Source organism: Anser anser (assembly GCF_964211835.1).
Source record: "Anser anser genome assembly, chromosome: 15".
Taxonomy (NCBI): Eukaryota; Metazoa; Chordata; class Aves; order Anseriformes; family Anatidae; genus Anser; species Anser anser.
In genome coordinates, this window is record NC_139736.1 from 9,895,883 (window position 1) to 9,911,967 (window position 16,085).

The 16,085-nt window shown below is 39.3% G+C and overlaps 1 protein-coding gene across 4 annotated transcripts in view; it reads left to right on the plus strand.

Annotated features, from left to right (window-relative positions):
* MYH11 (myosin heavy chain 11) overlaps positions 1-15,520 on the plus strand; it is a 60,780-nt gene extending 45,260 nt beyond the window's left edge. For 2 of the 4 annotated variants that reach the window (XM_083800123.1, XM_083800124.1), the window contains 18 exons: positions 84-255; positions 1,062-1,274; positions 1,991-2,135; positions 2,221-2,427; positions 3,590-3,694; positions 3,795-3,947; positions 4,346-4,594; positions 4,857-5,069; positions 5,787-5,999; positions 6,721-6,882; positions 7,900-8,028; positions 8,562-8,650; positions 8,883-9,006; positions 9,165-9,373; positions 9,912-10,020; positions 10,620-10,792; positions 11,915-11,946; positions 14,833-15,520. In XM_083800123.1, coding sequence (XP_083656249.1) covers positions 84-255; positions 1,062-1,274; positions 1,991-2,135; positions 2,221-2,427; positions 3,590-3,694; positions 3,795-3,947; positions 4,346-4,594; positions 4,857-5,069; positions 5,787-5,999; positions 6,721-6,882; positions 7,900-8,028; positions 8,562-8,650; positions 8,883-9,006; positions 9,165-9,373; positions 9,912-10,020; positions 10,620-10,792; positions 11,915-11,942 — 2,693 coding nt within the window. In that variant the 3' untranslated portion in view covers positions 11,943-11,946; positions 14,833-15,520. The remainder of the gene's footprint in view (positions 1-83; positions 256-1,061; positions 1,275-1,990; positions 2,136-2,220; positions 2,428-3,589; positions 3,695-3,794; positions 3,948-4,345; positions 4,595-4,856; positions 5,070-5,786; positions 6,000-6,720; positions 6,883-7,899; positions 8,029-8,561; positions 8,651-8,882; positions 9,007-9,164; positions 9,374-9,911; positions 10,021-10,619; positions 10,793-11,914; positions 11,947-14,832) is intronic. The other 2 variants (XM_083800121.1, XM_083800122.1) reach the window with 1 other exon arrangement.
* Positions 15,521-16,085: the final 565 nt, after the last annotated feature.

A 16,085-nucleotide genomic window follows, 5' to 3' on the forward strand; every position in this document is an offset into this window, starting at 1 on the left:
CCAAAAGAGTTGTCTGAATTTAAGATTAGGTTAAGGATTCCTTGTACTAACCAGTCCCATGAACAAAATCCTTACTTTTTCAGTGCGACTGAAGAAAGAAGAGAAGAGCAGACAAGAACTGGAGAAAACAAAGAGGAAGTTGGAAGGGGAGTCAAGTGATCTACATGAACAAATTGCAGAGCTCCAGGCACAAATTGCTGAGCTGAAGGCACAACTAGCCAGGAAAGAGGAAGAGCTGCAGGCTGCTCTAGCCAGGTATTCACTCTTGAATCTGCACACAGGTTGAAAATATCAGGCTGTAACACGTCCCTTCCCTCCCTAGACACCCAGATGCTGCAGCTCTGAATCTCATCTCAGTACATTCTGTCTGCATGCTTTCCCAACTTCCAAATTTTTTTCAACTAAAAAAAATTTGACACTTTGCTCATAAACAACCTAACCTTATGTCCAGATAGCAATGAGAACTCCTCTTCCCAAAGACCTTGGCAGTGCTGCCAAGTAAAGAATGAAAAGTAACAACATAGTTTATAGGCAAAAGGCAAAAATTTAAGTCTAACTTCGATCCATTCTAGTCTGTGGATTTTCTGTATAAATTTAAGAGGGAGAACACTCAACCAAAACTTCCACTGAATCAGTTGATTCAGCATCTCCAGTTATGTCCTGATAAAACATAGCTGTCAGACCCCATTTGCATCAGTTCCCACTCTTTCTCTTGTAGTTTCTTGCACAGTTTTCAGGTAGGTTCATATAAATATAAAGCAGGACTTTCAAAACTCACTGTCATGACTTACTGCTCACAATTACATTGTTAAATACCACTCTAGAACGCCAGAACACCAAATACACAGTATAAATATACGGTATCACATGCTATCTTAAATACAAGTAGGTATAACTTTATGTAGACAAACCATGCTTCCTCGTGAATTGATAATGGTAAAACTAAACATTTCCAGTTTGTTAAAATTGCACCCTAGAGATAAACCTTTAATCTCTGTATACCAATTTCCTGAAAGTGAAATGATATTTTTAATACAGAAAATGAAATATGTTCTTTTCAGGCTTGAGGATGAAACTAGTCAGAAGAACAATGCCCTCAAGAAGATCCGTGAATTGGAATCTCACATCTCTGATCTCCAGGAAGACTTGGAGTCTGAGAAAGCTGCAAGAAACAAAGCAGAAAAACAGAAGAGAGACCTAGGTGAAGAGCTGGAGGCTCTTAAGACAGAGCTTGAAGATACTTTGGATACCACAGCCACCCAGCAAGAACTCAGGTAGGGAGACTTTGTACGTGGGCCAAATAAAAGCTGTCACTAAGCTCAGTACAACACTGTCTGGTGTTCCATACGGCCCTGTGGTGGGTTAGCCCAGATGACGTAATTGTAAATGGCACATTTGGAAGACAGCAGTCAGTGGAAAAATTAGTTTCTCACAGTGATGGTGTCCAAGATCTAGACCATCTAATTCAGGTTATCTAGATTGTTTTTTTTTTTTTTTTCTGGAGCCAGGTATCTCATTTTCTGTCTTAGGCATTGAAATAATTCAGTCTTGTACTTAATTACATAAAAATCTAAACCTTTTCTTTTTCCCCTGATGTTTCATGCTTCAGGGACCACAGTTCTTTGGACCATAATTCTTTTAACTGATCTCAATGCCACTTCCTATGATCCTGTCTGTTATATCCTGTGATAGCCACCTCATGGCATTTCTGTAAATTCATTTTTGCATTATCTCTCAACATGAATTATAACTAGACTGACTTTCAGTTTGCTTTCACTCTGCCTTGCCATGACTTAGTACTGCAACTCCCATGGCTTTCATTGTGTTGGAGCCTTCCAGCTCCTAAAGATCCAAAAACCATACACAAGAATTGAATGCGAGTTTTGTTAGCTGCAGTACCTTCTACAACTGTGCAGGACTTTCAGTCATTTTTCCAGTGACTGAAACACTCTTATCTGCTGCTGCTCCATTTACGGGTGTTACCTTGCAGAGCAAAACGTGAACAGGAGGTCACAGTACTGAAGAGAGCTCTGGAGGAGGAGACTCGAACTCATGAAGCCCAAGTCCAGGAGATGAGGCAAAAACACACTCAAGCTGTAGAAGAGCTAACAGAGCAGCTGGAACAATTTAAAAGGGTAAGCAGAAGTTCATCTTATTGAAAACTATCCACTAAATATGACTTCATTTTATAGAAATTCTTTCTTCACTTCATGCTTTTAGGCTAAAGCAAACTTGGATAAGACCAAACAGACACTGGAGAAAGAAAATTCTGAGCTGGCTAATGAAGTCAGGAGCCTGAGTCAGGCCAAACAAGATGTGGAGCACAAAAAGAAGAAGCTGGAAGTACAACTGCAAGAGTTACAGTCCAAGTACACTGACGGAGAGCGTGTTCGGACAGAACTCAATGAAAGAGTTCATAAACTACAGGTAAGGGGGAGTCTGACCTTTCACTGTGACACCTTGGACTTGAGTAGACCAGTTAGGCCGAGTTCTTTTAGAGTACATCTGGAGGAATCCTGGCCCTATTGACTTCAGCTGGAATGCTCCTTGTCATCTGTAGGGCTCCTACCTCAGTCATCACGCTGTTGAACAATTAAAACACTGTTTCATGGAAGTGACAGCTCTTAGTCTCGTGGTCTCCCTGTACACATCTGTAATGCCACCACTGTTTCAGTGACAGCACTGCATGTTTTTAAAAGATTCTTTCTGTTCATTTGTTGTAGGGTGGTGGGGAACACCAGTAGGAATGTGGCTTCTGGAAATGGATTAAACAACTATTAACCTCATAAGATGTACTCAGAAAAATGACAGCGAAAGGAGAAGGCTTACTTATTTATGATTTAATTTCTAATAAGGAATTAACTAAAGATAACTTAAGATGACTCTCTGGTAGATTTGCAGTGCCTAGCAATACTGATCAAGCATGTTGTTACAACTTTTTTCAGAGAAGCAGTAAGCTTTTCTTGTTTATTTTAAGTTAATGGATAATGAAGAAAATATAAGCATCAGCTTCTCTCAAACTTGAGAAGAGAAAGTAAAATACAGGAAACTCCCCATTCATCTTAGCAAGTCACTGGAAAGTAAATGAAAAATGGGAGTTGTATTTTCAGCATCTGTGTCATTCACCTAAACAACAATATTTCCCACAACTGAATTCCTGAAAATACTGCCTGTTGTTGTAGTATATACGATATATTAGTATTGCCTTATGATTAGGAACAGGCTATGATATTTGGTGGTAATACGATACTAAGGTAAACTCTAGACAAAAACAGCATTACAACTTGGGGTCTTAATACACAGGTCACAAAGATGACGTTCAGACATTGCAGATTTTGTATGTAGGATTTAGTTCTATGGGACTTAAATCCCATATACTGTCCAGAAAAATTGTGGCAAAGTTTATGGCTGTCCTATGAATTCCAGTTGAGCTAGAAACACCTTTAGTGCTTGAGGTGACCTAAGAAGCATAAAAGCAGATTCAGAACCCATTCAAACGTTAAGTGTTCAATCTAGAGCAAACTGAAGTTAAAGGAATATGTTGAAGTTGTGCAAAATAACTGAGCGTTGTCACTTTGGTTTCTCATAGATTGAGGTTGAAAATGTTACCGGTTTGCTCAATGAAGCAGAAAGCAAGACAATCAAATTGACCAAAGATGTTGCAACCTTAGGATCTCAGCTACAAGACACACAGGTAAACCTATATCCAGTAACAGCTCACCTACAGTAATTATAAATATACTATAAATGACCTAAACTAATGACCAACTTGTTGGTTGATGCGGTAACTATAGGAGCTGCTTCAGGAAGAAACACGGCAGAAGCTAAATGTGTCTACCAAGCTTCGTCAGTTGGAAGATGAAAGGAACAGCTTGCAGGAGCAGTTGGATGAAGAAGTAGAAGCAAAACAAAATCTGGAGAGACATATTTCAACACTTACGATACAGGTATCAGTGCTATAGCTAAATCACTAGCTCCCTCACTGAGTTTTGTAATTCCACAGGTTTCAGGTTTGTAGAACTATCCTGATAAAGCATATGGACCTTCAGTGAAATAGTGCTGATAGCCCAGATGGCATCAGTGAGGCTCTACAATGGAGCCAGCACTCTTCCTCTAGGTATATATGCAACACAGGTCCCAGGAGAGTCTTGCACACTAGGCCTGTATGTGCATACTAGGCCTGTAGTCTGCCTCATTTTATAAAGGATGGGTAATGGGTAACTGTAACTAGCCTCACATGGGTCAAATTACAGATTTCTTGATCTTGGTTGTCTCTTAGTCACCTGTTCTGCCAAGCTTTTTTGTCACTTGCTATAAAGATTTGTTCTCTAAATTCAAATTTCAGCTCTCCGACTCTAAGAAGAAGCTACAGGAATTTTCCGCCACAGTAGAAACTATGGAAGAAGGTAAAAAGAAACTTCAGCGAGAAATTGAAAGTCTCACGCAACAGTTTGAGGAAAAGGCTGCTTCTTATGACAAACTGGAAAAAACCAAGAACAGACTCCAGCAGGAGCTGGATGACCTGGTGGTGGACTTAGATAACCAACGTCAGCTGGTCTCCAACCTCGAGAAGAAGCAGAAGAAGTTTGATCAGGTATGGATTTAAAATTCTCCCTTGCTATGTTATCACCTAACTTTTCTAGGACTCAGAGGGCATAGAGAAAGATCAAAAATCTTTTGACCCTGATCTGAAAGATCAGGGTCAAAAAATAAAGTAGGATTGAACTAAACATACCATATAGTGGTTAATTAGTATTTATATACATTAATCAAAATACAGGTTTCTCTCTGTCATTAACAACTGATAAGACAGTTGCAATAGAAAATACATCCTACTGATGAATTCCTTTTTATAGATGCTGGCTGAAGAGAAAAACATCTCTTCAAAATATGCAGATGAAAGGGACAGAGCAGAAGCTGAAGCAAGAGAAAAGGAAACAAAGGCTCTGTCATTGGCGCGGGCACTTGAAGAGGCTTTGGAAGCCAAAGAAGAACTGGAGAGAACAAACAAAATGTTGAAAGCTGAAATGGAAGATCTTGTTAGCTCCAAAGATGATGTCGGCAAGAATGTAAGTTTTGGGCTCAGAATGATATCCACGGTAACTTACAACAGCAGCTAACAAACAGATGGTTGTTTTCTGTGCAGGGAGTTCTCTGTAGCAAACAAATCCTTTCAATAAGATCAGGTATTTCATGCAGAATTCAAAGTTTATTCTATTTGCACCCAAACCTTCAAGAGACTCGTCAAAGTACCTGTAAGCTACTTTTATTCTTAATACAGCTTCAAGTTTGAAGATTCTTATTGATTTCTAAGACTGGAAAAGGGGATTCTAAATCATTTATTTATTAAGCAACTTTAAAGCTGTAAACTCTGCAATCTCATTTTATAATTATATTTGAGTTTGCCACTAGCCTAACATGTACTTGTACAGCTGCAGCAAATTTCCACTGATACATTGCCAATCATTTCTTTTACTACAGTATCACTTTTGTATGTATGTTTGTATATATATTTTGTACAGTATGACAATATCACTTTTAATACCGGCTAAACTCAGTGATGATACTTGACTGATTAAAAATGAAAGTTTGAGTTTCAGGGTCTCCCAGTTTAATTAAGACAAATTTTCAAGTGTACAGAAAATGCTGGTTTACTACTTACACTGCAACTTATTCATTGTCCGTAGCTGATGTTTTCAAATGGCCTATAATGCAAATAAGCTGTGTTTAAGTGGAATTATTTTTATTTCTTATAACAAATCTATTAATTTCTCATTGCTTGAAAGGTCCACGAATTGGAGAAGTCTAAACGGACCCTTGAACAGCAAGTAGAAGAGATGAAGACACAATTAGAAGAGCTAGAGGATGAGTTACAGGCTGCTGAAGATGCCAAACTCAGGTTGGAAGTTAACATGCAAGCCATGAAAAGCCAGTTTGAAAGAGATCTACAGGCCAGAGATGAGCAGAATGAGGAGAAGAGAAGACAACTCCTTAAACAGGTATCATTCTTTGTTATTGCATTTGTAAATATCTCAACAAAACAGTTGAAAGTCCCCAGCCTTGTGCCATTACTAAAGCACTTTACTGTAATAATAAGGAAACATTGTGTTTCCTCGTGCTTGGCAAATAAAAAATATATGTTGGCTATTGCACTAAAAAAGCACAAAATTGCATAACAGTATTACATTTTTCCTGTTTCAGTAGCAGGTGCACAGTTTCCAGCAGAAAACAGATGTAGCAATTCAACACTACAATCCATATAGTATAAAACATATGAATTATTTCTAGCACAGTAAGGAGAATTTTCCCTGTGTTCTCAGTGCAAGTGAAAAAAGACACCAACTAATATATCTATTTGCCTTCCCACGGTACGCTGAATGGATACAAAAGCACTGGAAATGAACACAGACAGGACAGAGCCTATTATGTAGATATATACTAGTAGATATATAGATACATAGACTGTAGATATATACTAGTATGCATAGTAGTGTTGTGACAGCAAGGACAAATACTGTAGTTGTCAGATTTCCACAAGTACAGAACCTACATTGCTGACTCCTTTGAAGAGCCTTCAATTTTTGAACAAAATGTAAATATTTTAACGGCTAGTGATACCACAATTAACAGTGCTATAGAGGACTGTATAGATTACCCAGAATTATACAGAGTGTTTAAAAGTTCTCGAGGACTTCTAATCTTATCTTCTTTAATGATCAGCTCCATGAACATGAAACGGAACTGGAAGATGAGCGGAAGCAACGTGCCCTGGCAGCTGCAGCCAAAAAGAAGTTGGAGATTGATGTCAAAGATCTAGAAAGCCAAGCTGATTCTGCTAACAAAGCACGGGAAGAAGCCATCAAACAACTTCGCAAACTACAAGTATGTACAACCCACAAATACAGTCTTTTTTTCTGCTGCTGTCTTTTGTACTGACACAGTATGATACGGTGTTAAGCTGAGGCAGGGGAAGTTTAGGCTGGACATCAGGAAGAGGTTCTTCACCGAGAGGGTGGTTGCACACTGGAACAGGCTCCCCAGTGTAGTCACTGCACCAGGCCTGTCTGAATTTAAGAAGCGATTGGACTGTGCACTTAGTCACATGGTCTAAACTTTTGGGTAGACCTGTGCAGTGCCAGGAGTTGGACTTTATGATCCTTATGGGTCCCTTCCAACTCGGGATATTCTATGAATATGAAAGTTTGGTGACATCTGTGAACATGATACTTGTTACAGGTGATAGGTTAGAGAGGGACTTTTAACTAACCTACCAGAACCAAGTATCTGTACTGTAATGTTCAATATGAATGATAAAAGAAAACTTTACAAGGCAAACCATGAAAACCTTAAATGTCATCATTGCAGAGAGCTTCCGACATTCTCCGCCCAACACCCATCTGCTATTAACTTACTCATTTGAAGAAAAATATAGATTCCAATGTAGAGAAAGGGCCACAGGATAAAGACTAACATAAGACTTCAATCGTGGTTCTGAGTCCGTCAAAATCACAAAAGAATCTTCAGAAATCATGCCATTTCTGAATTAGTATCTTCATATTTATACTGTACGTCTCCATATCTACTGTTCTGTAATATGCTGACAACTAAACAATGAAAGCGATGTATTTGCAAAGATTAAGATCACACACGTACTCAAATATTCAGGGGAAATGAGGACAATAGGCATTACAAAAGTCACAGTGTGCAAGCAGAAGCATCACTCTTCTTGGAATAGCATTTCAGACCCTTCCAACATGTGCTAGCTGATCTCTCCAGAAAATATCATTTAATCAGGCATTATGACTACGTAAATGTGTGTCTTCTATTCTGTCCAAATTTCTTTCTACTGAAATTGTAATAAAGCCAGACAAAAATAAATTTGTTGTTCTTTTCAAAAAGGCTCAGATGAAGGACTACCAACGAGAGCTGGATGATGCACGGGCTGCCAGAGAAGAAATATTTGCTACAGCCAGAGAAAATGAGAAGAAAGCAAAGAGCCTGGAAGCAGAACTCATCCAGCTTCAAGAGGTAAAGTAGAAAACTTCTAAAGCAATATAAAGCAGAGTACACAGGATGTTCAGTAGCAAAATAGAACCGCAGTGAAACAATATATGGGCTATAATAGCTAGAGATGGAAAGCTATAAGCAGAACTTGTTACAAGTTACATGTGTTCCATGCACTCCAATAAAGTTGTAAAATATGCATCTGAGCATAACCAGATTAAACTGAAAAAAACACCTTGGAAGAAAGCACAGTTCACCAGATCTAAAGGAAAATTATCTGTATGATCCAACACAAATTGTTTTCAATATCTATAAATTCCTGAATGAATTAATTATTCCTGTATATATTAAATGGAAATCTTTTAGTCTAAAATGAATAGAAAGCAGGCTGACAGTCTGAGGAAAGTGTATTTTGTCATACTTCGCTAGGATTTATGATATAAAAATTTATTCCATTAACTGGACAGCCCAGCATACACTAGTTTCAGAAAGTTCATGGTTGTCTAACTGAACATTTGCTCATTACTTTATTATGCTTCCTTTTCCTTTACTCCTAGGACCTGGCTGCTGCAGAGAGAGCTCGCAAACAAGCAGATCTGGAGAAAGAAGAGATGGCAGAGGAACTTGCAAGTGCTTCTTCTGGAAGGTAGGAATAGACTGGATGCCTCACAAAGCTATAAACATGCTGCTGAACATTGCCCGACTACCAGGTTGGCCTGTCCCAAAAGCCATCCAGGCTTGACAACACAACATGCATGTCTGACCAGTTTCATGATCTGTTTTTCTTTTCCTTGTGAATTATAGGCAGTTCCTAATAGTTTCAGGCATGTTCAACTCATCAGAGCCATAACAACACACTTCTTAAATTTAACTTACAGGACAAGCCTTCAGGATGAGAAACGGCGCCTAGAGGCAAGAATTGCCCAACTGGAGGAAGAGCTAGAAGAGGAGCACAGCAACATAGAGGCAATGGGTGATCGCATGAGGAAAGCAGTACAGCAGGTAGAGTTCATTTCAGCATGTGTGTTCCTGTTTGCATTCCAGCGAAAGCTATTTGTGGTTCTGAGTAAATATTTGGAGAACTGCCACCATGAATCACCACCTGTCATTTCCCTGAAAGTACGCAACATTTTTGACAGCATCCATTTTCACCCTTTCAGGCAGAACAGCTGAACAATGAGCTGGCAACAGAGCGTTCAACTGCACAGAAGAATGAAAATGCCAGGCAGCAACTGGAGAGGCAGAACAAAGAGCTAAAGAGTAAACTGCAAGAGATGGAGGGAGCTGTGAAGTCCAAATTCAAAAGCACAATTGCTGCTCTGGAGGCCAAAATTGCTTCTCTTGAAGAGCAGTTGGAACAGGAAGCCAGGTATGTGGAATTCCAGATGGTACAGCTATCCATTTATTGTTTCAGTTAATCAGTCAAATTAAACAAAAGCATATAGGATTTATATCATTGGGCTCTCAGTGCCATTAATATTTGGTAAAGTCTCTCACCCACTTAACATTTCTTAGAGACATGGCCATTAATTGGAGTTATTCCAGATTCTGAGTAAGAACCATTTCATTGCTGAGAAGTTCTACTGGTATCGAAGGCAAGGATCTGTTCCCCTGCCTTGCTGTATGCCCCTGCCAGATTCTCTGTTATATACTGTGCCATTTGTAGGACTATTTCTTGAGGAAATCAACTCATGCTTGAGCACATCTCCATATCCCTGGAACACCTTAGCATGTAGCGAAGACGCATATTTGATTTGAACAGAAGAACACAACCTTTAAGTTTTGCTTAGAATTCATCTATGAAATTCCGTAAGGCATTTAACACACTGTTCCTTGGTGCCACATTCCCGAGGCAGGTGAGAACTACAGAACTTCTACATCATCAAATGTTGCGTTGTCATTCGCAGAGAGAAGCAGACTGCAGCCAAGACGTTGCGCCAGAAGGACAAGAAGCTCAAGGATGCACTGCTGCAGGTGGAGGACGAGAGAAAGCAAGCAGAGCAGTACAAAGATCAGGTATCAGAAAGTGTCATAAGGGTCTTAGCCTGGGGCACAGGGATTTTCAGGTTTTACCCTAAGAAAAGAATATTCCACGTTCCACCTTGAAGAATATTCTGTGCTGGGGAAGCTATACAGCACTTTGCTAAATGACTTGACAATCTGATTGCTCTTTCATGCTGAGACAAGTGCCAAAGCACTAGTCCTTGCCCATCAACCAGCTGCAACAGTCTGACTACACGCAGTGATACATAGGACTCTGCACAACATCCCTTTTGGTACACAAATGGAGACCATGATCGAATTTTGTCCCACACTGAAAAGTTTAACTTCACATAAAACTCACCAACATGAAAACCAGAAATGCAGAGGTAGGACTGTGCAGTAAAAGAAACAAGTAGTTTGCAAATACAGTCTATTAGCAAAATTAACTCCCACAAAGTAAAGTTATTTTTACATTTTTAGATTTTAAGCTTTCACCTTTGATTCAGGTCAGGTCATGTTTCTGTAAAACTGAATTCAGGTCATTATTTCTGTAAAATATGGAATTAAAATGAGGAATCTAAAGCTATCAGATCTCTTTTGACTTAAAGAATTATTCTAAATTTTTCACGTAGGCTGAGAAGGGCAACCTACGACTCAAGCAACTGAAAAGGCAGCTGGAGGAGGCTGAGGAAGAGTCTCAGCGTATCAACGCAAACCGCAGGAAGCTGCAGAGAGAGCTGGATGAAGCTACTGAGAGTAATGAAGCCCTGGGCCGGGAGGTTGCAGCACTGAAGAGCAAGCTAAGGTAGAGTGCCTTTGTTTGGAATAGCTGTTCCTATACAGTTACAATCTTGAAATTTAGAACTAAATTAGAGAAGTAGAAAAAATATCTACTTGAGTAACAAACAGACAGTGATTATGCTGCAAAATTACTCCTTGTATTAGCTTGGCAGATGCAACGAAAGGCCAAAATCAGAAGGTGAAACGCATTTTGTAGACTGCAGCAGTCTCAGGATTTCAGCTGTGAGATGAACAACTGTGATAACATGGCACAGACTTACCTCTTTTTCTAATTTAAACTCCTGTTGGCTTAAATAGGAATAGAATTAGGCTTGGTTGCTTTTGAAGACATCCTTATTGCTGTATATATTTATTCCTACAGTTACAAGTACAGTTAGAAATGCTCGTGCTTTTCACTCTCATACCTGCACAACTCACACACAATGACTGTAATCAGTCTTGCACAACTCCATGGGCAGCAAAAGGCAAAGCACATTATGTGACTCTTATCCAAAAGTCTCTGGACTTCACCTTTCCTTATTCATTGTCATCAGACCAAGGAAAGATCAAAATGTCCCTCTGTATTTTCTTATTAAAACTAACTGGGAAAAAGATAAAGCTGTGATCAGCCCGCTACATACCTGAGTTTTCCTGCACTTGTTGGGTCTGAAAGCTCCAAGTCACTGAAATACAGGATGACTTAAATTATAGGAAGTTGCTGAATCTGCATCATCATGCTGTGAAATTTTGTTTTCTACCTAAAACCAAAGGTATTTCAGATGAAACTAAAGCACCTGCCTAGATGTGTTCTTGAAGCTGTTGTTCAGGTTTGCCAGTAACACGCATGAACCTTCAGATGTGAATACTTAGTTCAAAGTGAAGAATTAGGGATGTGGTGGCCTTTTCCATTAGCACCATCTTGGGTGGTGCATGCTCCTGGCTGCTTAACAAAGGAGTGGCTGCATCCAGTCCCTTTTACACAGAAAATCATATTTACATAGAATAGCACAGTTGATCTTTGTTTGATCCGAATGTAATGTCATTGGCTGTAATGTACTTTGTTTAATTATTTAAAAGTAATCTACCTACCTCTGATCATGACCATGTGCTTAGTATAACTGCCCGGGACTCTTTATCTCTGTTTCAGAGGGACACAGGAACCTTCGCATGACTAAGCAGGTACCATGCCTTCAACTTTGCAGCTAGCTTGTGTTGCACAAATTTCCATTTTCTTTGGCCCAAGTAAAAATTATGTGAGGTTTCTGCAAACTGTGAAGGCTTGGATATCTTGGCATTAATAATTTTTTTTCAAAAGAGACAAATATTACAATAAGCTAGCTACCATCAGCTGTTCATCAGTGATACATCTTTCTTACAAGTAGGTTATGTACTGTTGTAGACTTACCAATGTTGCATTCTCACCTCTTACAAACTCTACCAACAGAGTACTTAATAAAGTACTCTGACATTTTCTGCATGAAAATTGTCTTTTTTGCACCTATTTACAGCCCCAAAAAAAGAAAATCTGCAAATCAAATACACCGTTAATTAGTAAAAATGATTAAAAGCACTAATGAATATGAACCATCACAGCATGTTAAGTGTTTCACAGTATTTCTTATGCATATTGTAATGTTGATTCTAAGGTAAGACCCTATCTAATTCACACGAGATTTGCAAAGGTCTTATTTGCATGTGATTTATTACACGTTGGTGGCATCCAATCACAGAGAGAAGACGAAATTGTGCCATTCGTTATGTAGCATTCTGTGCCTGTGTTGCTTACAAATAGCTATTACTAAGGCTTTTAGAGCTGTTTTGCAGCCATTACTTGCTTGTCTACTGTATGTTGCTTGTCTACTATTACTGAAATGTAAAGCACAGACATCAAAATTCATATGAACACTGTAACATAGCACAGCATTATGTTATACTTTATCACGTTCTCTAGAGATAGGAGTAACACCCGCTGTTGCAAAAATTGAAGAGCTACTGCCTTGTAATATTTGTATATCTCTTATTTTATACATGCTGGATTTCGCTGTGAATACACAAATATTTAAAGAAGATGTCTTGTCCTTGCATGTGCCTTTTAGTCAGGCTGATCTTCCCAATCAGGCTGTTATTCAAGCACCACTCCATTAGCACTTTTCAAAGGTAGATGAAATAGATGCTAAGCAAAACACTAATGCTTAGGGCTTGCCTCAGCTGTACACATTACTCTAAAGGCATTGATGCAAATGACCACAAGAACATTATCAAAGCCATGAACCTGTTTTAGATTAACAGATTTAAACAAAAAGTATCTATAAACAAGTCCAATACCAGTTTGAAGGGTGTTCACTTTTCTGTAGCCAAAATTTACTACAAGAAGTGGGTAGACTTCCTGTTACTCTCTACCAGTCCCATGTTCTTTTATAGCACTTCAGTGAACTATCACAGCATAGAAATGTCATTTGACAAATGATTCATAATTAAGTTCAGATAGCAAGAGTCCAAGAAGGGTAGAGAGCTCTTCCTCGTGAAGACTGAGACCTTCATTGACAAGAACTAACACATTTACTGACCGAACTAAAATGTAGTGACAAATACTTGGCATCATAAAGTATTCTGCTGTTTTACTCTGTCAGCCATGACAGAGTAGAAATTAATTACCCTTGTGTTCAATACATGCCATTGGCACCAGAACTAGATCTAAGAGCAGAACTTAAATGAAGCGTTATTTTCAGCTAGTTGCTTGTTCACATCACAATTAGTCTACCTTAAATGGTAGAATAGACTAAACACATACACACCAAAAAAAAAAAAAAAAAAAGCAACAGACTCCATGTCTCAAGGAGTTCCACCTTGGAAATACAGGTTTGTACCTCTGAAATAACTTAGTCCAGACAATGCTCTTACCTACTTCCCTAGGGTGAAACAGTGAATTTTGGGCTTGAATAGCTGCTTCAGAAAGGACGACAGTGGCTTAGTCTTTTGCAAGGACAAGACAAGCCTTTAAATATTTCTGCATGATTGCTGTACCCAAAAGCGCAGAGTTGGATGTATTTTAACTCCAAATTAGTAATTTTGGCCAAACATTCAGTGATCATGAAAATATTTTTCGCTTATGTCTGTGGTCTCAAGCCTTTACAAAGGTTTGCTTAATGAGGAGCAAGTGAGAGGCCATGTTACAAAACTCCACTGTTTTGTAACACAATAGCAATGGAGGCCAAGAAGAGACAAACTTATCTTCTGGCTCACTTGCTCACACCTCCCAGAAAATTAACCTTGAGGACCAAAGTGTTCCTAGCTTGGGCTGTGTCTACGAAATATATGGGGAGGGGAGGGAAGGGAAAGGAAGAGGGGGTAGGAGGAGAAAAAGCATTTTCTTCAAGCTCTTCTGTAAGACACTCTGCTGAGTGTCAGCATGTGAGTTAAGACAGTTTGAAAACACACTGATGGCTTCCTCTCCCCATTGTGGAAAAGGTTGGAGTTACTCCCAGCCTAGGATGCCACACATGTCACAGCACCTGTGGTGCTCTAAGCAACACAGCCTTTGCAGAGAGGGACTGTGGGCTCAAAAATGCCTCGTCATCCACAGCACTCCAGTCCCTGGCTTTCAGCACCTGTTGAGTTTATTCAGACTGCAGGTCAGAAATTCGGTATGAACTTTCTGTGTCTCCTTGATCTTCTAAAAGCATTAACAATGCTCCCATGCTGATGCGGGGACAAGCAACCTACTTTCCAATCCCTCCTAAGCACAATCAGTTGCAGTCCCTACAAGGGAAAACAGTAAAATGAAAGGAAGAGTAGGAGATCTGTGGCAGATGAGACAATTTAGAGTGGAGCTTTAAGCACAAGAACAGGAATCTCACCACAGTTCAAAGGAACTGGGAGTCTCAACCTGTCCATAAACTAGCCTTAGATGGTACAGAACAGAAAGCTTTATTAGGTGCCCACAGCTCTTGGCTGTTTTGCATTTAAAAACTCAGGCCCACAGGTACTGTTACAAAACTCCACACTTATTTGTGAGAATTGCAGATGACCTAACATCTAATTTTATTTTTTATTTTCTTACTACAGGAGGGGAAATGAGCCAACATCTTTTGCCCCACCCCGCAGATCTGGAGGCAGAAGAGTAATTGAGAATGCAACAGATGGAGGTGAAGAAGAAATTGATGGAAGAGATGGAGATTTCAATGGAAAAGCCAGTGAATAAACACGCTTAAAAATTGCACTGCAGTAAGGGGAAGGAGGATGATATTTAGCACTGTTTAAGTCTACTCTTAGTGTCAAGGTCACACACACCCACTCCTCTGATGACGATAAAAAGCACAACTGCCTTGTCTCTAATGTATAGATTGATGTTAAAAGTACTCCAAAACTTTTACCATGAAGTGTGTTTGAAAAGTTTTGTTTTAAATTCAGAGTATTTCACCAAGAATCTTCCAGAAAGAAAGTTCCAATAGCTCAGACAATTTAAGTCCCAGTGAACTGAAGTTTACAAAGGATTTCTAAGACTGTTGCAGGGGAAAAAAAGGCATTGGTCAGTTAATCTTTTCTTAAACTTTCATTTTGTCTTAAGTATTCAATATAACTTTTTTTTCCTGGTTACTACACCCCTGACGCACCATTCACAAGGTGAAAGTGCCTTTTTAATCACTTACTGAAAAATAAAATATCATTTGTTCAAATTAAGTCAACTGTTACAGTTTTATATGCACCGTGGATGTGCTTACACACTAATAAAAGTCTATAAAAAACACTCCAATATTCTTGTGTGCTGGTGTCACTTGGGTGCAACACAACATGCTGGAAGGAAATGGGAGACACAATAGAACATCTTTACAACTCATATACCTTTTAGGAAAGGTCAGCTATAGTCACCAGAATGAAAAACTGATAATCTAAGTAATTACTTTCGAAGGAATAAAAGAATATGTACAGTCAGCTGAATGAAAAATGACATGAAGCACTTGGGAAAGGTTTGGCTACCATATGGAGACACGGTGCTAAGAAACCCTAGGATGGATCTAAGGACAGACAGGACCTTCAAGAGACTTGCACCCTTCTGGCACAGCAGCTAGAAAGCAGACGGCCCTAAATACTTATGTTTAGGCAGCTGCACCGACACTTAAAGTCTGTATGCATGGGGACAGTTCCAGCCAAAACCTCTAAAGCAGGCTGGAAACAATTAGACACAGCAGCCCCCACTGAATGCAGTGATCCAAGCCAAGCTACTCTGTATAAAGGGATCAGCACGCAGTTACTTTTATTTTTGAAGCACTCCAACAGGACTGCAGCCCACTTCTGGGAACTACCAGGACCTACCACAG